The 26,091-nt window shown below is 42.5% G+C and overlaps 2 protein-coding genes across 8 annotated transcripts in view; both read right to left on the reverse strand.

Annotated features, from left to right (window-relative positions):
* The window catches only part of POLR3B (RNA polymerase III subunit B), a 75,439-nt gene extending 73,510 nt beyond the window's left edge, over window positions 1-1,929 (reverse strand). Inside the window, exons 1-3 of the mRNA XM_017804906.1 lie at window positions 1,839-1,929; window positions 620-652; window positions 6-62 (exon numbers count right to left, since the gene is read on the reverse strand). Of these exons, the coding sequence (XP_017660395.1) occupies window positions 6-62; window positions 620-652; window positions 1,839-1,904 (156 nt within the window). The 5' untranslated portion in view covers window positions 1,905-1,929. The remainder of the gene's footprint in view (window positions 1-5; window positions 63-619; window positions 653-1,838) is intronic.
* A 1,085-nt stretch (window positions 1,930-3,014) lies between these two features.
* On the reverse strand, window positions 3,015-18,504 carry TCP11L2 (t-complex 11 like 2). 7 transcript variants are annotated; one of them, XM_017804875.1, is made up of 12 exons: window positions 18,365-18,430; window positions 17,422-17,650; window positions 15,584-15,700; window positions 13,445-13,614; window positions 12,040-12,175; window positions 11,704-11,824; window positions 10,794-11,014; window positions 9,798-9,934; window positions 8,608-8,795; window positions 7,056-7,237; window positions 6,175-6,347; window positions 3,015-5,621 (listed from the first exon to the last, which is right to left on the reverse strand). In XM_017804875.1, the coding sequence occupies exons 4-12, from the start codon at window positions 13,578-13,580 to the stop codon at window positions 5,377-5,379; spliced, it is 1,539 nt and encodes a 512-aa protein (XP_017660364.1). In that variant the 5' UTR covers window positions 13,581-13,614; window positions 15,584-15,700; window positions 17,422-17,650; window positions 18,365-18,430; the 3' UTR covers window positions 3,015-5,376. The 7 variants fall into 7 exon arrangements, with proteins under 7 accessions (XP_017660364.1, XP_017660362.1, XP_017660363.1 ...); XM_017804873.1 differs by lacking the exon at window positions 17,422-17,650 and having other exon boundaries at window positions 18,365-18,475; XM_017804874.1 differs by lacking the exon at window positions 17,422-17,650 and having other exon boundaries at window positions 15,584-15,703; window positions 18,365-18,455.
* Window positions 18,505-26,091: the final 7,587 nt, after the last annotated feature.

Raw genomic sequence — 26,091 nt, forward strand, 5'->3', positions numbered from 1 at the left:
CATACCTCTACATTGATGAAATAGTTGAATGAGTCTATGTGCTGTTTTACCAGACCTTTCACCTGAAAAATACATGCATGCAGCAAATAAAATTAGCTTCAATAACGTTAATCATACAGGGCAGAAATTAAGATATAAGCATTTATAGGTACTTTTGGATCTGTGCTTAATTCTTTCAGATGACAAACATGTGTTCAAGCCTTGCAGAATCCACATCTGTGGTTATACACTGCCTATGACAAACACAGCCATGAACCAGACACCACAGTCTTGTGTAAAGACCATGAATAGGGTCTCTGAGTGCCAGTAAAACAGTAAAATAATCTGGAACCATTACACATATACACTGTTCATTGAGAACAGCCACATAAATATGCAAAGCTCTAAGAGGATGCGTCCACAAAATAATCAGTAAATTAACAAGGAAACTGATCTATGGAATGAGTTTATCCAGAACTGCAGAGAACTAAAAAAAAAAAATAATAATTGTGAAATCCACACAAAAGGTGAGGACAGATATTCTGGGAATAGCGAAAAACAGCAAAAGCTAGAAGAGGGAAATGTAAAGTTAGAATGGAGGTGAAGCACTCATGCCACAAAATAAGTGTGTATCACTAACCTTTAGAAATGCTGGAAGAAGTCTCCATTTTTCCTGAAAACAAAAAACAGTTTGAAATATCTTTCCAAAGAGTAACCAAACACCTCAGATGCTTGAGCTTTTTTGTCTGTTTGTTTTATTATTATTATTGGGTTTTAGTCACTAATATTACTTCAAATCAGATCCCCTTAGGAAAAAAAAAAAAAAGAAGACTCTCTAAAGCCAACATAGATGGATAAAAATGACCTGGATCATCTTAGTAAGCCATATGTGCTATGCAATATTTACTCAGGATGCACTGAGTAATATTTATTCAGCACACTGCCTTTTCCAAGGGCAACTTCTGTGAGAATATATATTTCTTAGAAAATTCCTTAATACTATGTCCTCATTTAAGATCAACTAGCATTGCTTTTGTCAACACTGTAAATTATATTCCTAGGAAGGGAAGACTTCCTATGACTTTTACTTTACAAAATACAAGCAAGAACCTCAGTCCTGGGAGCAGCACTTGTAGACACAAGTCTCTGTAAAACCCACCAGAACCCTGAATCCTACAAAGATTCAGCAAGGTTGACGAGTGCTAAGCGTATCAAGGTTCCTACAGACTTTCCCCTATTTATATTCTTTAATGATCACAGGGAACATCTCTTTAAAAATCAGCCCCATCTTCTCTCACCACGGCATGGGGAGCCCAACCCAGATTTGGGAGGAGAGATACCCAGACAGCACAGACTGAGGTCGCATCACTCCGCTCCCGCAGAGAGTAATATCCACAGAGCATCAACACCTCATAATTCCGACACTCAGCATTTCTAAAGGAGCACGCGGCCACGGCGTGGCTGTGGTGTGACACTGTAGCTCACGGTGCAGGAGCACGTAGAGGAATTCATGGCAAAACACAGCGCCAGGCACCCTGGACACGGAGGCTCCATGCCTGGAGTGCTCTTCCTACAGGAAAAGCCCCGTGGAACCAAAAGGACTCGAAATTCGGCCCTCATCTCCTCTCTGTGCCCACGTGAGGCAATCGGCTGGATTTAAAGGGCTGAAACCTCTGTGCCCACGTTTGCAGGACACGGGCCGGGCAGAGGCTGAGGACGGGGCGGCATCTCAGCAGCCGAGCGCAGGTCCCGCACCGCGGGCAGGCGGGCTCCTTCCCCCTCACCCCACCTCACCCCGGCCCGGCCCGGCCGCGCTCCGGGAGCGCCCGCCGCCCCTTCCCCCGCCCCCCCGCGCTGACCTCCACCGTGTTGACCGGGGCCGCCGCCTGCTCCGGGCTGAGCGCCCCCAGACCCAGCGCCTCCATCGCCGCCCGCCACCCCCGGACCGCGGCGCTCCTCCTCAGTGCGTCCCCCCGCGCACCGGCGCCGCGCCCGAAGGTTCCGGGCCCGCGGAGCCCGGGCAGGGCGATGCCTGAAAGCAGTGAGGGCTCTCCAGACCCCCCCTCCCAGTGCCCGGGCTCCGCCCGCGGGGCTTTAGCGCCTGGCAGCGTTCGGGGGGGGTCCTCCCTGAATCCCTCAGCCGGCCACCGCCCCCCCTGGCGCCGCAGCCGGGGATCCAGGAGGCGGCAGGGCCGGAGGGAACACAGAGCAGTTGGGGTACAAACTCATTTCTTGCAATTTTTATCATGTAAAGCAACACGAGGCATAAGCTTTTAGCATCATTATTATTATTATAATCATCATTGTTATTGCTTTTTTTCTTATCTTAATGTTGAATGCTGTAGCTGGATGACCTACAAGCTCTTTTGCTTTCTCTCTCCAGTGCTATAGAGAAACCAAAATCCCAGATAGGGGACTACTCATCTTTCCCAGTTTAAGATTAACGAGAAACATCAGTGATTTCTGCAGGTTCCCGTGGCAGTAAGTTTTTGCCAGTTCACATATAGTAATTGCTAAGTATGCTTTAAAAGCAGTGTGAAAACAGTGCTTACACACGTCTGCTCTGGCTCAGTTTCCACGTGAGTAACATTTACGGAGTTGGGTCTGCACTCTGTGCATCTCGGACATAAAGGCGCAGGTTAAACATAAAGGCAGTATTTCAGACCAGTTCTATTTGGTTTCCTGCCTAAAGTGCACAGTCAGTCTGGAAAATTTGTTTAGTACGTGGCAAGTCTTCTGTCAGGCACAGGGAAAGCTTCTAGTAGCTTCTCACAGAAGCCACCTCTGTAGCCCAACCCCTCCATCTTTGCCATGCAAACCAAATACATTCTTCTTCCAATTAGTCAGATTTAAGCAAGCAGCTGTTTTGAATGTTATTTGTGCAGCTGGATTAAAGTCACTCCTCTACCTTTGAGCCACTCCCGAGAAGCTACAGAAAAAGGGTCACAACATATTATTAGTGCAGTCATTTACCTTTGGCATTTAACAATCCACAGCATTTAAGAAAGTTTATATAAATAACTTTTCACCACTGATGGTATCACAAACAAAATTTAATGCATCCAAACCCTCAAATATTTGTTTTTTTTAACAAAGAAAGCTGCTACAGAATGGCATCTTGTTTCACAAGAACAACTTCAGAGCAGAGGCAAGTGCATTTCAGCCACAGCAGCATAAACAGCATGCAACATATGACATTAAACAGATGCAATGTCCATGTTTGAAACATTAAAAAACATTAAACAATCACTTGAAACATAGGCCATGCTATAAAATGCCCTTTGCAAGTTATCTTAATCACCAAAACCCACAGATGAACCCTACTTTTTGAGTATTTACTGGTAAAAACTAGTATGACAGCTTTCCCAGTTCCTTAAAGATCTATAGTTTGATATTAATTTGTACAATACAATGTATATGAAGTATTATGATAAAAAGTTCATAATCGCATTAGCAATCATCTTCAAATGTTACAAAATCCTCTTTTGACTAAGCTCAGAATCATTTAGGTATTTCTCAAGATGTAGCAAATCGCTAAGATTTAATTCCCCCTAACTGCTTTTGGAATGCATTTTTCTCTTGGTGATCGTGAATTGCATATCAAAATTCCATATTCATGTGAGCAAGCCTGACTTAACTAGTGGCACAATTATTATATTCTAAGAGTTCCTTTCTCTCAGGTTTTCCAGGAGACAGTTCCCTTTAAAATACGTATTCATCTTGATTTTGTGCAATGTTTTTACAAGGGTTAGAACAGAAGTGCACTAGTGAAATTTTTCTAAAAAGGCATTTTGAAGAAAGTTTTCCATATCATGTACATGTGACCAAAGTCCTTGGACACTGAGAAACAACTGACTAGAATTAATTTCCCTTACTATAAAGGGTACAGAATCCTGTAAAAACAGACTACAAAACCACAGTGCTAATAATGCCCAGTTTTTTTTAGACCTCTATGATAGACATAGTAATGTACACATACAATCTGTGTGACACATTAAGCTTTTACAGGTTATTTTTTTGTCTCTTCATAAAAAATAGATTGTAATATAAAATATTAAAAACAAGCTATAACCTGTACCACACTGAGGTTTTTTATATATGACATCTTAAAAGGACTATTATATGGTAATATATTAAAATATCATTTTCAAGTAAATTATTCAATTTCATAGACAAGAACATGTCTATATTATGTATTCCAGCAGTGTCTAATCCCAGTAATCTGAAATATGCAAAATAAAGCCTGTGTAAACTTGGAGAAGTTTACTTCCACATTTCTCAATTTCAAGCCTATTAATTTTCTGTATGCAAGATTCCCAATGCCTTAAATGGGAACTAAGTATTGGGGCCTATTCCAAAGGAATTTGAAGAAAACAGCAGCATTTCTCAGAGATGCCATAAAAGTGAATCTAATCACATTTTCAAGAATGACTATTTATTTGGGTTCTTGCTTTCAGACCTAAGAATCTGTTGTGAAAGACTAGTATTCTGTTGGATGAGGGCATAAAAGGGGGAGGTGCTCTGTGGTACATTGTAAGGTCAGCCTTAAGTGCTTCTGGGAATAAAGGTCAGAAAGACCTAACTTAAAAATACTTAATACCCATCCATTAAGATCAAAGGTCAGTACATACACATATTAAAGATCTGTATGACCTCCACTGAATAAACAAAATGCTTATAAACATTATATACAGAAATTTACTCCACCCCCCCAACATCATGTTTCTTATGTGTTTATCATTAACCTCAATTACAGTTGAGAAGTTCTCAATGATTCCTACTTGAAGTGGTGAATGCTGCTTCTGTAACTGCTATACTGCAAACAGCTTATAACACTGGCATTCCTTAATGTAACAGAGGCAAAGTTCTGGTTCCAGTAACTGCAGGAGTACCCAAACTTGGCCTAGTATGAACCTGGGTTTGGTTGAAGCAGTTATGCTATACTTTCTTCTTCGAAATATTTTCAGAAACATAATTGTTGTCTTTGATGTAACTCTACAAAAATACAATGTAAGCACAGTACATTTTATCTACAGTTGTTTTGTCATTGCATAATATGCACTGCTATATGTAAATATATTTGAGTTGAAAAATAACATTGTTTTATTGGTGGCAAAACAGTAAGTACTTTGCCAGCTTTTTCCCACTGCAAATCCTAATAAACGTTTGCCATGAAAATTAATAATTCGCTGGTTATTACAAGTGACAATCCATTAAACAAACTTTTTTCTCTTAAAATATATATATCTGACCTTGAAATTAATTTTTTTACAGTGAATCTCAGAAACTATCTGTATACATTTTACGAGACCTTTTTCATCAACAGTCACCGGCGCAGGCTGTTCTTAGAGATCTGACTTCCCCACTGTCTTGGAAAATAAAAAAAGGGTACATTTTTTAATTGCCAGCTGTTTCTGCTTCTGCTTTCTCTATTGGTGCCTCAGGAAAAAGTAGTTTTCTAAGTATGTTTGCATAGAATGGTCCATACACTTTTTTATTGAAGTTTACAATGCTTGCATACTGAGATCCAACAAACTCCATCTCTGTCTGAATTACAGAAAGGCCTCCTGGCATAGTAGGCATACACTTCTGGACACCTGGAAGAGCAAGCAAGCTTCTCAAGAAGAGCTGGATTCGTTTGTCTGAAACGGAATAGAAAGTATGCTCAGAACAAATGTAAACGCAAGATGAAGCCATAGTTGCTTTGTAAGCACATCAACACAGCAAAAAAAATCCAACCATGTAAGCAATAACTCTTTCCCAAGACTATGTTGGCGTGGGAAACAACACTGAAAGCTTCTTAAATTTGGCTACTACAAGGTGGACGCAGCATAAATCTACTGCAGCAAGTTACATTAAACCTAGTGGGTTTTTTTTCCTTTGAGTCTATTACATGTTAGATAAACCCAGAACGGACAGAAAGGATACTGAATAGCATACATTTTCCCAAATTCTTCTCCAAAATACCAGGCTCTCTAGGCTTGTCTGTACAAGTACTTTTAGAATTATTTCTAGCTGCAACTAGAAATGCTCTGCAGCACACCAAGAACAGCATCTATAGGTGAACAACATTTCCTTAGTCTTAGTTGAGCCAGTATTTTACTGCAGTAAGAAAGTGCTCTTAAAAGATAGCTAGACAGCTGATTAAGCTTGCTGGGAGTAAGTTAACACACAGTTATGTAGTATCTTACTAACCAATCAAGGAACAGACAGGATTATTCTTCTCAACAATATGAGCGATTTGACCCATTAAATTACTCTGCATTTCCTCACTAAGAGTGGGAAGACCTCTTTCAGTTAGAGACTTGTTCACTTTGCTGCAAATCTGGACACCAATAGCGTTCAGAGCCTCCTTCAAATCAAAAGATCTGGAAGAAACAGAAAAGCATTAACTTCTGCAGTTTCTGTGGCATAGCTTGTAAGATGACCTCAGTTGTCTCCTTTGCATTTTATTTTCAACTTGCTCTCTGCAATGAGAGAATTTTGAAAATTTATCTTTTACTGTTGCAGATTTATGTACATCTACAGATACAGGAAAATCTCTACGTGGAAAATAAAATAAGGACCCAATTGTGATTCAAATGGTGGGGAAAAATAATACCAAATGTGCAAGCAGTGGCACCAGTTCACTTTGCCCTCGTGCCTGGGTGTTTTTCTGGGCCATGTGCATAGCATTTCATGAGAAAAAGCAGAGTGGAAAACTATTTTATAACATCAGACTTGCTTGTAGTGCAAGCAGCAGCAGAAATAGGCAACCAAGTAACTTGAACTATCTACAAGTTTGAAGCAATTGGCAAGACAATTTAGTGAATGTATTGCTACAGTCTCTCCAATATTAGGAGTGTATGAATGAACTTTATTACTAGGCTCCAAATTCTGTACACCAACATCAAGATTAAGATTATTAAAATCTAACTTTGAAAACATGTGTCTAACATACAGTGGACTTATATTATAAAGGGAATACATAAATTATTAAAATTTGGTATCTTCCTACTAATAACAAGCTATGACATCAGAATTGTTTCCAACTATTTCCTGTTCAAAAAATAAAAGTGATAAAAACAAGGCCTTACTTCTTGTTCATGCCTTCAAGAAGAGGAACAGAGATCCTTTTCAGCTGGTCTGCAAAATCAGGCACATCTACAATTGCTGAACCCACCATATTGTTTGTTATGAGAGAAATACAGGCTATGATTTTTAATTGATTGAGCTTTTCTCTCAACTCCTGAAGACGAACTTCATCTGTTAATAGAGTCTGGAATTGAAACAATAATACTCATTTAGGAACAATGAGGGAGAGAGACAGGAAAAGGACATATCTAGGATGCAGTCATGAAGCATTACTCTTTTTAATCACAAATATGCAAAGCCAGAAGAGACAGCAGGTGAGATACCCTAAATATGTAGTATAGTATGAAGTGGCATTATATACAATACCAGAAGTAACCCTGTGGTGGGAAGAAAAGTAATGCCTCCAGTGCAGAGGAAACTGAGGCCATTGCATCTCACTCCTCACCACTGCTGATAAGCCTGCAACCAGCAATTCAGTCCATGATGTGGACTGCCCAGAGGATCCAGAGGACATTGCAGTGACCAGGGTTACAAACAGAATAGTCTTCTAGATTTCTGTCCTTTGAAAAATGCCAGGATTTGTAACTGACAAATAATGATGAACAACTGTGCTTGACAACCACCAGAGCAGGTTCTGCAAATGATATTATAACCTGCTACAGGCAAAAAGCCAGTTAATCATACCAAGAACATAAGTAATTCCCACAGCGAGATGTGGCTGGAGTGACTTATTTTAGGTTAAAAAAAGTTCATCCTAATCATATCCCTCCACTGAGCAGCAAGGACATTAACATCCAACTGTAGTTGGTAGCAACTTCATGGCAAATTAGATCCACCAGAGGACACCTGTGTGCATCTCTTATTCAAAACTGTTCACAGAAAGGTAAGAATAAGGTGGCTTCCCTTCTATCCATGGACTGAGAGCATCGAGAGCATCCCCATGTATTTAGTAAATTCTCTGCCAGGCCATCCTAAGTGTAGCTAAAGCCCTCCCTGCAAATGCAAATTTTAGCCCTGACTGATGGCAAATTTCACACTGGCTTTATGCAAAGTTATGGAAAGTTGCAGAGGTCAGTAATCAGGACTTGGAGGGAAAAACTGAACACTGGTTCTTGAAACATGCACTGAGAAAGGATAAATATCTGCTTTAGAGGGCTTCAAGTTTTTACTTATTCTGTTCCAAAGAGCAATCCCAGGAATTCCTGCTGCTGTTAGGAAAACAGGATGCTACAGTCAGTTCTTTTAAAGATACAGAGTACCATGACTATAAGGCCCGGTCTTTGACCACAGCCAAGACTGCTCTTAGTTTGGAGCTGGTGAGCTATGATTGGAGAGAGGGAAAACGACCTTTACCTTGTTCTTTTCTAGTTGTTGACTTGCCTGTCTCAAATTTCAGAAACTGGACTAGCATATAATCTCCAGATTTCAAATTTACTGTGCAGAAATTTAAGGAGTGCAAGAGAACATCCACTTATTGTCACTCAATAGTGGGATTATTATTTACACCAATTATTTCATATAGCTGGAAATCTGTAGACACAAAAATACACTTACCTCTGGAATTGTTTTACAATAATCCCATTGTAACAGTTTCAAGTAGCCGTTGTTTAGCACCAGTGTAGGACTAATAATTGGTTTTGAACTACTGTCAGCACCAGGGGACGATGAAGATTCATCAGAAATAGACGACAATTCATCTTCTATAGATTCCTTTATCCATTCTGTTGTGAGATTCAGGGCACCTAAGCATTGCAAATAGCACAGATTTACTGCATGCCTTCATCAAAATAAGCACTATCTTGAGAAAAAAAAGAGAGTTGCACACATAAGAGAATTGAACTTCTGAAGACTCAAATATAGTCAACAGCTGAGTCAATTCCCTCCCTCACTTTTTTTCCACTGATCATGTTCCACTGGTCACCTGAATACTCTAGCTAGTTTGTAGAAACCCAGCAATAAATTATTAGATTTCAAACAAGATTTTTAGGTAGAAAAAGTATCAAAGTTTGAGGTCCCAAAGCACTGTTTTTCAGAGGCCACTTAAGTTGGGACATAGGACAGAAAAGTAGAGGTGAAGGGAAATAGAACTCTTTAAAGCATTTAATTTGCTATTAATAGAGTTTTTCCTCAGGCTGTGTATACAAACACTGCAGGCCCTGTCAGGAGCTCAGTGCATTTTAGAAGCCCCTGCTCCAGATTTTAGCAAGCTTACTTATTCTTCTTGGAAGATGTATTTCTGAACACTATTTAACCATATGACACAAAACCTACAATAGTGGATCAAGTTGACTTTGCATCATCCAAGAAGTTTCGTTCAGAGCCTGCCTTTCGTTTATTAAAAAACTTGATCTTACCCCATCCAATTTTCAGACACGCTAACTGGTTTTATATGTTTACTTCAGACTAACAACAAAATTGCTGTGCATGAAAGAGAGAAAAGTCTCATCCTTATGTAGGGCTTCTGCATCCAGACAGCAAGAGTCACTGTTTGTTTTTCAGATATCAACCAGTTTGGCAAATATAAGTTTGTCTGAAAGTGCCCCAGACTACAGATAAATAAACGTTATAGCAAGTTAAGCAATCACCCAGTGGTAGCTTGCTTGTCAAAAAATTTTTGCATTACTGAGAGACAAGAAATTGAAGTTTTCCTCTAAGTTAACTGCAACTTATAGGTTTCCCCAGCATGTCTTTAAATGGTCCTCTTTTTAGAGAAAAGTTTGAATTAAATATAGGACGATACATACTTGGTGTTTCTTCAAGAATTTCCTGGAATTTTGTTCTTTCGTAGTCCACCAAATTATGCCAGAGGTATGGCCTAAGGCTTTTAATTGTGTAGTTTGCCATATCCACTTTCATCAGATCCAAAACATGGAATATTTGTCTGAAAGGAAGAATTTAAAATCTCGGAGTTTAATTTAGTCTATTGATTTTAACCAGCACATGTGAAGTATGTGTACATTGGCACTTTAACTTCTGAGAGAAGTAAACTCCTTCGTTGGTATTTCAGAGTAACAGATATGTTACCTATCATCTGGAATACATGAAGGAGCAGTGTATATAGGGATTGATCTAAGTTACAGAGACAGGACAAATGTCGCATCACTAAGTGCTACAACCCTGTAACTGTAAGAGAAAGGTTTTCAGGAACTACATCAATTTCAGTCCAAACGAAGAGATTTTAACCTTTTAGTCACCCTGATTGCACCAAGATAAATAATCCTTCTGAACCAGCTGTCCTGGTCCTTATACATCCACAGAAGAACAACCAGCATTTACTCTTAATATTTCCGTGTACCTAAGGAGCAGTAAAGTGGTTTATGCCCTTTTATGCAAATGTTTTACTCAAATTCAAGCAATAAGATCTTAACTAAAGAGCTTTTAATTTGAAGTTTGGCCTGACAGAGAAAGAATGCAACAACCACTTCAAGAAGGAACAGTAAAAATGTGCTGCTTTCATTTTGTAAGGATGAACAAGACAGAAAAAAACAGTTTCTGAAACACAGATTGTTGCAAGAGTTGTTGGCTTAGATATTCAGAGCTGCCTAATTTCATAGAGGTATCCTACCCATTTCATTACAAAGTAAGATACACAATCTGGCCATGGTGTCAGAACAGGTGTTATGTAAACTGACACAATTTAACACTTGTTAAGGCTTTACCCCCCATTTCCACTGCCCAGAACTCTTTCAGGGAAGAGGTTTTTCCTCTAAAAAGCCCTCAAACCTCACCCCAATACCAACCTCAGTAATTCCACGATATTGTCAGTTGCCTTTAACTGTTTTATATCGTTGTCTCTTACTGGAGCACACAACTTTCCCATAGTGTTGATGATATAGTTGGCTAGCCCAGGAATATCAACAGCATTATGTTCTGCCTGCTGTCTTATAAGATCCGTATCTAGAACTTCACAAATTTGATTGTGAATCCTGTTTGCTCCAGGAGTCAGGAAGGAAAGAAGAATCTAAATTAGAGGGGGAAAGAAAAAGGAAAAGCTTATTAATAAAAACCAAACCACTTAGTAAACACACGAAAGTGGGATTTTAATACTAATGTCAAGTATATGTAGACTATAACCCCACATTTTAAGACTGAACATTATCTAAGGTAGCAGGGGTAAAAGGACTGTTAAAAGGATCACAGTACAGTTCTCCAAAAATGCTCAGTCAGTGAAACAGAAAGCAAGTGCACAACTAGACTCCTTCAAAAGCTGGGAGGCTGCCCGGTAAAACAAACATTTACTAACTTAAAATTCTGGAAGATTTAGCATTGTGCCAGGATTGTAGGTTTGTACGCTCACCTGTGTGATAATCAAACAGTGAAGTCTAAGTAGGCAGGTGCAGTCACATTTATACTTCTGTTCATGCCCTAAGCTCACAGTATGTTTCTGGAAATAGGCTAGCAGAGATGTGAAGCTTTGTGAAAAGAGATCATTTTCAACTCCTCATCATGCAGTGAAAGCTGAGTGAACACGCCACTGTGTGTTTGTGGACATATTCCTGGTTAATATAAATATACTATCAAATGCAAGCCATGGCTTATCTTAAAAGGAAGAACTTGAAGGTGTTGGCTTGACTAAGTTAAGCAGACCCTTCAGTGAACTAAGAGATCTCAGACCTCAGCTGATAAAACAACATGGAGAAGGAGGATTACCTCCTTAATTTCCTCAAAGAGCTTGATAGCATGTTCATATTCTGGAGGATCTTCGTTCAGTTCCGATTCCAAATGATCCCAAAATGCCTTGTGTACAATTTGTTTCACCGTGCCTGCAAAGCTGTGGAGTAAGGCAATTAGATACAGAAAAGACTCCCAATTAGCTTTCATCCTTGGTAACTATTTCAGATGCTTCACTTGTTGGGAAAAACCTCACCAGATATTATGCCCTGCAACCACATCTTCCTTGGGCTGTGGATCACAGCTCCCAGAACATGCTTCCTTCATTTCTCTTCCCAATACCAATGCTGCTTTTTGCAAAATTCAGGCTCCTACCTGTTTTGTGGGAAGTCTTCATGTTTTATGCAAAAATTTGCATTTACAGCAATTTCATGAGCTAGAGTCCAGTTTGACAAATTTCTTGTAGCTGCCATCAGTTCATCAAATGTAATAACCTTGGGAGGGCTTGCTGCTGGAATAAACAGGATCAATTCAAGCCAAGTATCTGTAGTTGATAAGTGCAATTGAAAAATACTGAAACACAGAAATTTTACTGCTTGCTAATTGAAATCTAGGACTCTAGAAGAAACAACCTAAGATTACCAGGTCTTTATATCTTCTTAAAACACTAACTCAGGAAACTCCCAGCTTATCAGGGGTGTGTGTAGGGGTAACACCACAAAAACCTCAAAACATTTTGTGAAGCAATTTCGTGTTTACACATTTGAACTAAGGTATCTTTATTTCCCCTTTAAAACAGGATCTTGCATTCCACAAATTTCCTATTAACTGTTGTGTAAAATCTACCAGATCAAAAGATTGGTCGATAACAGATATCAGATGTCCATTATAATTCTCAGCACATAATGGCTATATTGCAGTTTTATTGCCTGTTGAGAAGGTTCTGAAGTTACTGACTTGAGAACCCCTCACTTATGATCAGCAGATCTTTCACCTTCTGTGGAACCTAAGTTACACTCATTTTTTACAAACAAGCAGTAACAACAAAACAAACACTACATTGGAAAGCAAGGGCAAATTCCCAAAGTTTCTAAACCCCAAAATTCTATCACTTAACTTTAGTATTTGGAAGACTGGTAACAAAGAGCCAGCTGCCAATTGCAGCTCCACTAACAAGACATGTTTTAATGTAAGATTCACTTACACAGATGTAAAAAGTTTGCATGGTCTGAGACTGCTTACAGACACAAACATGAACCACATCTTAACCAAGGTTTTATTTATCATTACTCAAATTATCTTCTTTGTGCAAATGTACGTTTTCCATTTGATTCTAATATTTATGACAGAAAAATGTGAATTAGAGATTAATTCATAGAACTTGATATAGTATTACAAATCTGTAAGTTACAGAATTAATTTTTAAGCACAGGGATCAAACAGAGGAAACCCACCCTTTGCACAAAGCAATATCTGTTTGAGTGGGAGACTGCTATCAAAGTCAAGGTTAGCTCAAGAATAGGATGTTCACGGTGGCACACTTTTCTTACACTTTCTGAAGGGTAGGAGTGCCCAGGGAGACCCCCATGGGTACTGCTGCTGGTGGTGTTCCACACACAGGGAGATGCACTGCTTCACAGCAGAGAGAAACCCGTGCCTTTCTCTTAATACTCTTAAACAGATTCAGAATCCCAGGTTCTACCCATGACAGCAAAGAGAAACAAGATAAGTTAGCCTTATTGGTCTATGCACAATGCAGCTAAGGTTGAAACAGGCTTACAGGCTGGGGAACTGGGTTTGCTGGAAGAATCACTGTTAAAGCTCTGCCTTGAATATTCCGAGTCGCTAGAAGCTCCTGTGCTTTCCGAGAGGCGTGAAGAGTCTGAATCACTGTTCTGGTCATCATTGAGAGGCATTCTGATTCCCTTTAGCTGCAACAGTAAATGAGACCTGGAAAGACAAATACAATTCCCATAAAACCAGCACTTAATTTTTTGTTTGTTTTTCAAAACAGTCAGATGCTCATCACTATATTGTGAATGTGTTACAGCTGTTACAGGAAGGATCTGGCGTGACATGCATAGTCCTACAGCTGCCAGCAAACTGTACCTGTTCTGTAAGAAAGTTTTGTACCTTCAGCTGTTTCATACCTTAATGATTATGTTAGAGATAGTCTGTAAATTGGTTATATTTAAAAAAATTAAAGACTACCCACAGTAACCCCTGAAACTGCTTGTTGCAAGAATTTTCTAAGTTTTCAATGTCCATAAAGGCATCTCATGATGTTACCATCCCCCATCTGACTTCACCAAGTGATGTTTAGCAATGAGCTTCCTTCCACAAACAGACAGCACCGAGTGTAACATTTGTGAAGCAAACACAGAAGTTGCAGGGGGAGAATTTTCAAGTAATTTAGAATACTACATTTCTGACAGGGTGTAGCTGAAAGTCTGGCCTGCTGCTTTAGGTGGGTCTGTGCTCAGAATCAGATCAACAATGGCACAGACCCAAAAAGCTCTCCTCCTAGGGGTGAGGGTGGATAAGTTTTCTGTTTTCAGTCAAATGGCAACTCTGAGCCTCTAACGTTATATTTAGCATAGACAACCACTAGTGAAGTGTAACACTTCATAGTGCTTCTGTCTATGTAAAGAAACTCCCTTCCAGGCATATAATCTGCAATTGCAGAAAATTTGGACAGTTGCACAGTGTCATACAGATGATTAATAGCTGTATGACAGGAAGCGAAAAATATTTTAATTATATTATTAAAATGAGAAGCTGGAAGTCATATGTAATTACTACCAAAGGAATTTGGCCCAGATACCAAAAGTAGCTGTCCATCTCTAATTATGGCCAGGAAGCATTCTGTAGTAAACTTTATGAAGAGACATAGCCAAAAATGGCTTCCACCAGCAAATTTAACTAATATAATTTCACTTATGATTGAACTGCATCAACTCCAGTAGCAGAGAATACTGCACTCTGCATCTGCTGAACTTGGAAGAAGCCACTTTTGGCAATAAAAGGATGATCTTTGTGTGTACTTATGTGAGTCAACATATTGTGGGGTCCTGGGATAGACAAAAGGTAGTAAGAATGAAGATCTCTTTATGCTGGCACCTAGTTACAGCTTAGAGTGTTTGACTTTTTGGGTACCAGCTCATCCTGAACAGGCCTTTGTAACTTGACAAGCTATTACACTGATGAGCACTTCCCTGTTAATTGAGATGATTAACAATTCTTAAGTGCATGTTTACTCTTCCTCCTCTCCCAAGAGGAAAGAGGATGCACTTAAGCCCCTTATTTATGTCATACTTCTTGCTGTTTCTTTGCGAAAAGAATTGCTCCTTTTAGCAAGAATACAGCTAATAGTTTATTACCCTGCTGGAGAAGCCAGTAGGATACAGAAGACAGCCTAGGACACAGAGGTCATGCATTCAAGACTTGAAGCATTACCTGTGATCCTTAACATCATAACCCTTATTAGAACAGCAATTCTGTAATTTCTACCAAGCAACTGAAAACAAGGAGATATTTAAAACAGGACTGACCAAACAAGACAGAGTTGCGAGGGAACCTAAAAAACCCAGGAGGCTGAGATATTTTGACTTGTGAATTGTATTATGGTACAATTAGAAATGAGTCATCACTAGTTAATGCTACAGAAGAGAGACTATTTCTTCAATTAAAATGTGTGTTACAGATCTCAAAGTCAGTGCTGACCAGAGACTAGTTGTGACAAGTAACCCATCTGTCGAACACACTCCAGGTTCTTGATGTGGAATCACTCAGTAACCCCACAGAGCCTGCAAAGTTCACTCTACCCTCCCACTGTTTTTTTCTGGATCAGTATGAGAACACAATATTTCCAGGCTTCAATCACGTATAACACCCCTTTATTTACACATAAATAACTAACCTCCAAAAGGTTAATGTTGCATGTGGTCCATCGAAAGATTTGATTAACGTTGGTAGCAGTGAACCAGCACAGTCTTGTAAATCACTCGCCTAGTACGAGCACTTCAAGATGAGTCTACTGCTTCAGTCCCGGTGTTAAGTACATGGAAGAAGTTAAATGACCATTAAAACCCCCGAATTCTCACACAATTTATACATCATCATTCCAAGAACTTCCTAAAAACTGGAATAATGCTAACAAATATTCAGATTTACAAGGTGCTCCTAAGAGAAGTACTAAACCAGCCATGAAGGCAAGTCAGCATTGCCATCTTCCACTCAAATCTTGATTCCCAAGAAGGGCAAATGGTTAAGGTAGAAATTAGAAGTCTACATACATTAAGCCCTTACACACTAGTCCCAGAAAAGGATTTTTTTTTGGCAATAAATACTTGCTTTTCAAAGAGGCCCAAGACATATCTTGATGTACAGGACCATATCTGCATATACAATATATGCATATATATATGTATATATGTATGTATATACATATACAATACATACACACATGCAGATAGCAGAGCTGACAGAATTCAGAAGGATTAACTTAAATAAGAAGTTTCAACACTGCAATAGGGGATGACACACAAAAATTATTGCAATCTTTTGCCACAGTAAATACATTTCATAGGAGGATGCCTCAAACACAATGGGAAGGAAGAATGGGTGTATGCTGCAAATTCAGAATATTATTGCTAAATTCTAAGCTTAAAAGATAAACACACCAAACTAAACATACATGAATATACAAGCAGAATCTGGATGTGCCAACTGTAGGTTTTTTTCTATATGCTGCCTAACAGCTAAAGCACTTAGGCAAAATAGAGCTGCTGAGCATATCAAAGGCAAGTACAAACCAAAAAAGGCATTTCTAATTAGTTACAACAACAGACAACTGAGTCAGTCCTTTCTTTATAGCATACACTGGAAGAGTTGATTTTCCTTATAGTTTTGTAGGCAGCACAGAGCTTCTCATGAATTAGTAATGACCAACTTCATACGTAATTTTAAGTTTAAAATAGTATAATGGCCATGTAAAATACTTCAGAAAGCTCTTTTAATATCTCTTTGTAACTCACCATCTTGAATAGACAATACGTTTTTTTTTTTGAGTTGTTCATTAGGTATTACATATTAGGCTGTTGTTTTAATGCAAAACTTAATATCCTACCTATTCTATTAAAAGGATCAGCCTGTGTTTTCAACCTGTTTTACTCTTCTGCATTAAAAGCTACTGATGTTTACATTCTTATTAGGTTGGGTATCTTCATAGAGGCCTTCATTACTATATTGCAGATTTTTTAATGATAAACTCTAAATGGGAGACCAAGCTAAAAGTATCTTCTAAATGTAGCAACACCAAGATTCTAGTTAACACTGAAGAACTAAATTCTCATGTTTCTGCTGCTGTTTAGACAGTTGTGAATTATTCTTTTACTAAAAATACAATGAATACAAAATTGTAGATGCTTGAAGGCATTCTGCTCTCATATGGTCACCACTTCACCCAACTGATCACTTAGAACCAATCAAGACTGCAAAATCAGATTACTTTTAAGAGGACATACACTTTTTATTCCTGAAGGATTGCATTAGAAGGTACTTTATGAAGCACCTGGTGGGGGAAAAAGACTGTTTGGAACAGTTTGGGTTTTTTCCTTCAGATACCATCTTCAAGAAAAGGTTTTCCACAGCCCTGCTTTGTTCAAAGAAAGTGTGGATGGACGCAGGGACTTACGAGTGCACAGTCTAGTTTTACCACTATAAAGGTCTTAACTTTGTTTATCCTACTGGGCTTACATTCTTACTGTCTTCAACCTGGCACCGACTGAATCTCATCTGGGCTCGAGTTTCCCTTTCACTGACTCCACCTTTGCCAGCACTTGCGGCACAGGAGCAGAAAAGAGCCTTTGTTAAGAGTCACTTGCTTGTTTTTCCACAGCTTACAGCCGGCATTTCTCCCCTCTAGCTTTTTAGTTCCGCAGCTCTTCCCTTTGAACAGCGACTTCTCTTCAGGAAGGCTTAAAAACTGTCGGTAAGAGCGGGATGAGTTCGTGTCCCCGAGCCCTGCCCGCGGCCCCCAGAGGAGCCCGTGGCTGCCCTGCCCGCTCCGCTCCCTGCGCGGGACGGGGGGAGCGACACCGAGGGGAGCCGGCGGCTCCTCCTCTTCCTCCATCTGTTTTACTGCCTGTCTCCTCCCCCGGCCCCATGTTTTTAATAGTTACTAGAGGCAGGAGTTTGGCACTCGCCGACCAAAACAAACAACGTTTCCAAGGGCAGGCCCGGGGGGGGGGAGGGCAGAAGCGGAGAGCGAGAACTCTCTGTCAGCCCCAGCGAAGGCGAGCCCGGCCGCCCGCCCCTCAGTGTCCCGTGTCCCGGGGAGAGGACGGGGGCCCTTGCCCCTTGGACCGGGGCTGCACGGGGGGAACCCCGCGGATGTGCCCTGTGCCGGCTGGCGCCAGCGGACGGCGAAAGCCCATGAGACACGGGACAAAAGGAGCACTACCGACCCAGGGCAGGAACTGCGGGACTCACCTGCTGCAGCGGGTGCCCTACAGGGGCAGCAGAGCGAGTGGCCAGCCCGCCGCCCCCCAGTCACCCGCACCGCACAGGTGGGCGGCAGCCCCCGGGCCAGCCCTGACCCGGGCTCACCCCGCGGCTCAGCGCCCGTGCGTGCCCGCACACCCCACCGCGTGGCACGGCCGCCGGCCGGCGCAGCTCTGCCCTGCCATGCCCTGCTCACCCCGGTCGGTCACTGCCCGCCGTCCCTCTGGCCGTCCTGCGCGGCGCTCGCCGGGGCCCCGAACAGCCCCCCCCGGGTTTAAAGACCCAGCCCGGACTATTAGTGTCTTCCTCGGGCACGCCCATCGCTGCCAGCGGCGTGGGGGAGGCGCGCCACCTCTTCCTGCCTGCCAGCGGTGAGCTAGCCTAAGGGACGTAGGTCAACCTCCTCCTATCCCGGCAGAAACTATCCACGTCTCTCCGTTCTGCCCAGGCCCAGGCACTAAGCGTGGAGAAACATGAGGAGACACAAGAAGACGCTCCCGCGGACTCCCCCGCGCTGGCGATGGGCCGTGCCGGCGCACGGGGGGAGGCAGGGGAAGAGCTGGGTGGTGTTTACGGAAGGGCCCCGTCGGCCCGGGAGGGCCCCGCCCCTTCCCGCGCCAGCCCCGCCCCCCGTGCCGCCTCAGGGACGGAGACAGCCGCAGAGTCGGGGGGTGCGGGGCACGGCGCCTGTGCTCGGCGGGTAACGGGGCAGCCTCGGGGCGAGTTTGCCCATCTCTGTTCACTGCACTGCTGAAGAAGCGTTAAGTATGCTTTCCTGCCCTGGTCTCCGTAGTCTCTCGATGGGGGCGTTGTGAGGTGCCCCCCCCCGCCATCTTGGCCGCCCACTGCCTCCCCCGCCCCCTCAGTTTCAGAGGAGCCACTCGGGACGAGTTTACTCACCCGCCTGGCTCATGGCTGCGATGTTGGAGGCCTGCTGAGCGCCCGCTGAGGAACGCAGCATGGGGCAGTGCTGCACTGTCATTATAAATACTTTGCTCACTGCTGCACTGACCTCATGCACTGGGCAGCTTCACGTACCCACCGGGCCAGCAGTACCCGTCAGGGTCATCATCTCTTCCTGTCACAGGAGCTACGTGCCACCACTGCCTCACCCACCAGGAAGCACCGAGGGCAAAACACTGGAAGTCATCTCTGAGGCAAGAGCTCACTAACTCGAGCCTCGCTCATCCTGAAGACAAGAGCTCCCCTTCCTGCAAATAACCTTTAGCATACGTAGTGGCCTATATGGAATAGGTGTTGTATTCACCCACTGTAGACCAAAGCCCCTTGTAGATCCCATTCGCCTCGGGTATAAAAGCAAGGGCTGAAAGCAGGGAATGGAGTTTGGCTATGCAAGTGCCAAGTGCCCTGCTGGAGTGGGAGCACTTGCTCCCAGCGATGCAGAGCACCTGTCAGCCCTGCTGCTCTGAGCCGGGCCTCCAGAGACGTTAAATGGGATTAACTCGAACAGCCTAATCCGATAGCTTCTGTAAAGAAGACGATGTTTTAAATAACTGTGTTTGCCCCACTTTGCCCCACTTTGTGGATGTCACATGGCAACGACAGTCTGAAAGAAGATCAAAAGGGCTTTGGAGAAGACTGTGATGAAGACTTACTTGTACAAGACTGTTATCACTTCCAAGGATATTATTATTATTTTTACATCCATTTTTGCTTAAATGCAATCTGAAAGATGGGGAAAACTCAAGTCCTTGCTGCGATGGCTGCTGAAACAGTTTTATTAATTAACTTAATTTATAAATTAATTAATTTATAAATTAAAACTTCACAAAGAGTACTTGTGGAAACACCACGGCCAGTGACTCAAGGGTCCATTTTGTGTGCTGTCTGTGTGCACTGGCAATTGTGGAAACCTCTGATGCTCAGTGGCCTAGCTTGCACAGAAACGAAAGGGGTGCCTCAGCCTCACAAAGTAAACTAGCTTCTTATATGAAAGAGTAACTTTAAAGAAAAAGTATATCAGGGATATACTAAATCATGACCTAAATCATGGAATAAGAGATGGGATTACAGAAAGAGATGGCTTTAAAACAACTTTTTTTCCAACTGTAGCAGTGTCCTTCTCCCTCAGCACATCAGCTGTTTTGGAGCCCACTCTTAAGTGCATAGCTTGCTCTGTCTATCTCTCTGTCTCTCTATCTCTCTCTTTCTCTATCCATCTAGCTATCAGAGAGGTACATCTGCATGCATAGCAGAGGCACCAAGGACATGCTTTGAGATTCCAGTCCAAAGGCCAAGAATAAGTTAGACACTGCAGTACTCAGCACTTAACCTCCTTTTTGGTTTCAATTCCTTCTTGATCCAGAGGCACTGAAGCTATAGGCCAGGTATATGGATCTTGAAGATTATCTACTGTAGAGATTTTCTCCACCGGGAAATGACACTCATTTCTCGTTGTCCGAGTGTCCACAATGTCAGGCAGGAAAATAACTGTACAGCCTTTAAATGTATGTGCTGGATTTGGCTGGGGTAGTTAATTTTCTTCACAGTAGCTGATATGGAGCTGTGTTTTGGATTTGTGCTGAAAGCAGTATTGATAACACAGGTATGTTTTAGTTACTGCTGAGCGGTGCTTCCAGAGTGTCAAGGCCTTTTCTGCCTCTCTCCACACCCCACCAGCAAGGAGGCTGGGGGTGCACAAGAAGTTGAGAGGGGACAAAGCCAGGACAGCTGACCCCAACTGACCCAAGGGATATTCCGTACCATATGGCATCATGGTCAGCAATAAAACCAGGGGGAAGGTTGGCAGAGGGGCACAGCTTGGGGACTGGCTGGCCACTGGTCAGTTGGTGGTGAGAAACTGTTTTCATTTGCATCAATTGCCTTTCTTGGGTTTTATTTCTCTCTCTTTGTTATTTTCATTACAATTTATTATTATTTTAATTTATTTCCATTATTAAACTGCTTTTATCTCAACCCACAAGCTTTCTCACTTTCTGATTCTCTCCCTTATCCCACTGGATGGGGACTGGGGGGTGAAAGTGAGCACCTGTGTGGTGCTTTGTTGCCAGATGGAATTAAACCACAACAAAGGTACAAATTTGGAATTTTGACTAGTGTCTCAAGTTGACTTTAATTCTTGGCCTCTTAATTGAAATGAAGGACTAGTTTGTGCTCAGCCTTTGCAGCAGGTTGGTTCATAACCTTTCCTTATTGTTACCAGTAAAAGACAGTAAAGCCTACAATTAATGCACCACTTTGTCCAGCAAACAGCAACACAGCTACTGAGTGGGTAAGACGTGCAGCTGCATTTGGCCCTGGAGGTCAGAAATGTCCCAGTATGTGGCTAACTGGTGGTTAGAGTGGGAGGAAGGGGCAAGGGCAAGGTATGTTATTGTTTATGCCAGGTCCCATGACAACTAAGTTGAGAACATAACTTGAAGTCACAAGATATTTTGCCCTAATCCTAATAACTGAGCCAGGCAGACTGGCTTTAGCGCTAACAGATGGATGTTAAGACTCTGGGTTGGCTGAGATCATGAGGCCCAGATTTGATAATAGGCTCAAGGACAAGACAAAAAGACTACAAGGCAGGTGTAAGGATGCTTTATCAGCTTGTTCTTTTGTGGAGTTTCCTGTATTCCAAGGAGAAATAACTGTAGGTAAACAGAATTGCTGCTTCTCCCCACTGAAGTATTTAGCTTTAAATTCACACAGAGGCAAAACAGAATATTGGCACTTTTGAGAGAAAAAGGTATATCAGTAAATTCCCCAACCACACCAATCTGCAGTGTCTAGCAACTTTACCACCTCAGCAAATTCCTACTGCACACTCCCCTCAGCACTAGTCGTTGGTCTTTCTGTACATAGGAAATAAAGAGTTTTACCCACTGTGTCAAATACAATGAGAAGCTATTTGTAGAATGGTATTCTTGGTCAGAAATAGTTTGTATTGATTCCATGTTGAGAAAAGCCAGTACATCACTAACATCTTCCTTGTCACTGCCAAGTGGGAGAAGGAGAAATGGTATGAGTTACTTACGCTGCCTTACTACCTGAGATTTACATCCCTTGATACTTAACATTGGTCATCCTCTTGATTATTGTCTCTGATGCAGTCCATATGGCTCAGTTCTTATAGTAAACTCTGAAATAAACAGCTTCAGAGCTAAAATCCTGCGTCTTAGGGTACTGCTACAAATCCTGGCCTTTCTAGGCCCTTTCTAAATAGAAATCCAATATCCCCCTTCTCATAAACTGTGAAACAACTAAGGCTATGGCTAGATCTTTACTGTGGAAACTCTGCTACTGTAGCCCTCCCAGGCTGCTCTGTTTGCTGCTGAAGATTTCTGCTCTCATGCTATTGAGCAAGACAAGTATTCTGAGGGGTCCTCATCTCTTTTAGTGCAAGCCCCCTCTTATCAGCTCCAGCCACCTCTGGGATGTATTTAAGACAACTCCTGACCCCTTGCAAGCTCTCTGTTACTTGTAAGGGTCAGGGCAATCAGTTAACCCAGTTCTGTTGTAGTGGCCATAACCTGCAGTCACTCCAACATCCTCTACAGCTACTGACTTTTGGTCTCAGGTCTGTGCATTTGACAGAATTGTGCTGACAAAATACCTGAGACAATTCACTATAAATTCTCCTCTTATAACACATTCTGGTAGTTACTGATTAGAACACCGTGTACAGACCAAACAGTTCAGTTCACCCTAGGCCTTTGCAGAAGTATTGAATGGAACTGTATTTCCATGGCCGGGCTGCCATCAGGGGCTGTCATCCTGCCAGCTTTAAGACTCCCTGTTTCTAAATAATACTCAGCCTAAAGTTTTATATATATCTATATGTAATCTCTCTATATAAAGAATGTACTGCAATTAAAGGAAAGACCAAGAAAAGGTCTTCCAAGACAAAACTTGATTTAATTTCTTGCTGTAATCAAATAGAGAAACAGATACATTAGCACCTCAAGTTTTTATCTTGTGAGGAGTTACGGCTTACATATTAATGTAATGAACTTCCACTTGTGGAATGCCTCTTGGCCAAACATTTCAGTGTTAAAAGCATGAGAAGGAAATTAATTGTATTTGCACTAGCAATTCAGCAGCCTAGGTGTAGGATTGGAAAGAGCTTGCTGCTACTGAGATTTTTATGACTTAGAGACACTGAAGCTACATTTCTAAGATCTTTGCCCAGAAGCCCAGTAGAGCCTTAAAGCATTATTTTCATTCATTGGCCCTGTGTCTTGAACAGAGTTTGCTTTTGTCTCACACAAAAGCAAATCTTTAATGTGGGTAAATATTAACAGATACAGACATGAATACAGACTTTTTAAAAGCTAGCTTTAGATAGAAGGATTAAAATACAGAAGAGGATAGCATGTCTGAGGGAGAATCCAACTGCCAAAAACTTTTTGTCGCATTGTTCTTAAAAAAACAACAAATCCTTTTGAAACTATCACCATTGCTACTATTTGTCTAGGAGTTGTTTGCTTTTAGCCCAGGTCTAAATTGATTTGCATGATCCTAGTCATGAAACCCCTGAGAGAATGCGAGGCAGAGGCAGTAATAGAAGTCTGCTATAGAAGCTTCTCTGGTCTTAATAATCATGAAAGAAAGGGACGATATCGGATCAGCATACTTTGTTGAATGATTGTCCTGTAATGCCATGAAAGCCAGTTTTCAAAAGTCCTTGAGAGTCCATCCTGACACCCTTACTACTCAGCATGTCTATTGGATAGGAGGAAGGAGATGCTAGAAACTGAGTAGTCTCCTTGATCAGGCAGTTCAACTATATGATTGTTGTACGTCCCTTCCAACCCAGATTATTCTATTCTGTTCTGCTCTATTTTCTGTTTGAAACACGGGGAAGTGTGGGGACCAATCAGCGGAGAAGATTTTTCGCATGTTTTTAGGCTTTTAGGATTTAGAATTTTAGGATTCTCCAGTACAAACTCTGTTACATTGGATGCTGTTACAGCACTGTCTTAGGTCCAGAATCCTGGATTCGTGTGCTTCACAGAAGCTTCCAGCAACATGCAGACTCCACATAATTGCAAGTCATCTTCTATTAACTCTAAAATAGCAACTTCCGATATGCATCTTCCTTTGAATTTTCAGGCACTTTATGAGACAGAGTTTCTGAACAGGAGGATAAATCTGGCTTCCTGTTTCAGAGAGAACAGTGAATAAGACATCAGCACAGGGACTAAAGAACTGAAGAAGGCCAAGCAAATACAAGTCCAATCTACTCCATCAGCTAGTATATTAAAAAATCTGTATTGCTATTGCCTGCAATTTATCTATTAAGGTTAAAAAAAAATATGTCCCAGTTCTTTCTTGTAAAAATTAAGACTCACTTACAGAACTGTAACCCAGTTACAATAATCAGATGAAGTGATGCACCTTGGCCCTGCACTGTGCATGTGTGGACAACTTTACATAAGAGGTCACAAAAAAATCTTTCCCTGTAAGCCATCAGTGATTAAGGGTCTAGACCCAAAACATCCTAAAACTCATCAGTGATCTGGCAGAGCAGTTAGATGCCTATTAGACGATAGTCACTACATTAGCCAGTTTGGGCTAAAGGACAACACTGATGAATTCAAGATGTAATTTTGAAACAGTTAAGTTTTTCTGTGCTAACACCTGTCTTATAGTCTGGTCCAAAGCAGCAGACAGACAGCAGAAGGGGACTTAGGTTGTATTTTTCAAGTTTCCACAATCAAGCAAGTCTATGATAACAGTTTAAGACACAACTACTCAGTTTCTCAAAAGGGTTTAAGCAGCTCTTTGTGATGCTGGAAAATCTGTGGGATTTTCAAAAGACGTTTCAAAGTAATTCCCGTATGATATCTCCATTTCACCTGAAGAGAGGTGTAGTGCACGTTCTCCTCCCCTTTTCGCCACGCAGAATACCCATACCCATACCTCTGTTACCAGTGCCCTAAAATTGCGGGTTCAAGCCCACCCAGTTCCCTTGCATAAGGATACTCAGCAACACGATGAGATGCATCCCCCCCGAATTGACTGCTGATTAATATAACGCACAATAAACTGTTTCCTGCACCAACACCTTATCCCTCTGCTCTGCCCCACTCTCTCCTTCCCTACTCTCCTTTTCTTGCCGGCATGTCCAAATCACTCAACTTTCACCTCCCTCTGCCTCTTTATTTGCAGGAGAAAAACGGAGAGCACGAAGAAGACAAGCGGGGCCCCGTGCTGCGCACACGGGGCGGCTCCAGCTGGAGCCAGCGGCTCAGGGAGAAGGCCTGCTCAGCCTTCCCTATCCTGTCCTGTGCCGGGACTTGCTCCGTCGGGAAGATGAAGGCAGCGGGCTCCTGTAGGCGTGGGGAGGAAAAGGAGCACGCTCGGAGCGGAACGGCTCCGCGGGCACTCGGGGTGCTGAGCCTCTTCTCCCTTTCGGACAAAGCCGTCCGTGAGCGATGGGCGCTGGTGTCGGGCCAGGAGTGGTCCTGCCAACCAGGGCAGCTGCTGGGAGCCCCAGGGACCAGCCCGATGCCGAGTCTCTGCTCTACAGCCACTAGAAGGGGGATGGGGGATGGAAGGGTTGCGGATGGAGAAAAGAACTTTTTCTCCACGCCTTGCTCTCAAGTCACTCCGGAGTTGCTGCAGTCATTGCAGCCCAAATCATAACCCAGCAGTACACAAGTTGCGTCGGCGGAACGCAACCAACACTACACGCAGGGCTAAAAACTAGCAGCGGGACCAAGCTGGGCTGGGCTGGGGGGCACCCGGGGGCCGGAGGCTGCGAGAGTGGACGCCCTGGAGCACCCCGCTCCCAGAGCCCCGCGCCGGGTGTCGCGGCCGACAGAGGCTCTGTCACTGCGGGGTAGGGCGGAGACCGCCCCTCTATCCACTCGCCGCTCCCCCGTCCCGCTGCCTCCCCCGGGCCCCGTGTGCGCCACGTCCGCCCCCCGGCCCGGCCCGCAGCCCATCCCC

Source organism: Lepidothrix coronata, unplaced genomic scaffold (genome assembly GCF_001604755.1).
Source record: "Lepidothrix coronata isolate B3197 unplaced genomic scaffold, Lepidothrix_coronata-1.0 Scaffold10, whole genome shotgun sequence".
In the NCBI taxonomy this organism is placed as follows: domain Eukaryota; kingdom Metazoa; phylum Chordata; class Aves; order Passeriformes; family Pipridae; genus Lepidothrix; species Lepidothrix coronata.

Bases quoted from the DNA above. Each gene is read 5' to 3' on its own strand.
- TCP11L2 (XM_017804871.1), bottom strand. From the start codon at position 18,489: ATGGGCGTGCCCGAGGAAGACACTAATAGTCCGGGCTGGGTCTTTAAA. The intron at 9,935-10,793 runs GTTGGTATTGGG...TCTTCCTTTCAG, and splicing joins AATATCGTGGAATTACTGAG to ACAAATATTCCATGTTTTGG. The intron at 6,348-7,055 runs GTAAGGCCTTGT...TGTTTCTTCCAG, and splicing joins CTTGAAGGCATGAACAAGAA to ATCTTTTGATTTGAAGGAGG.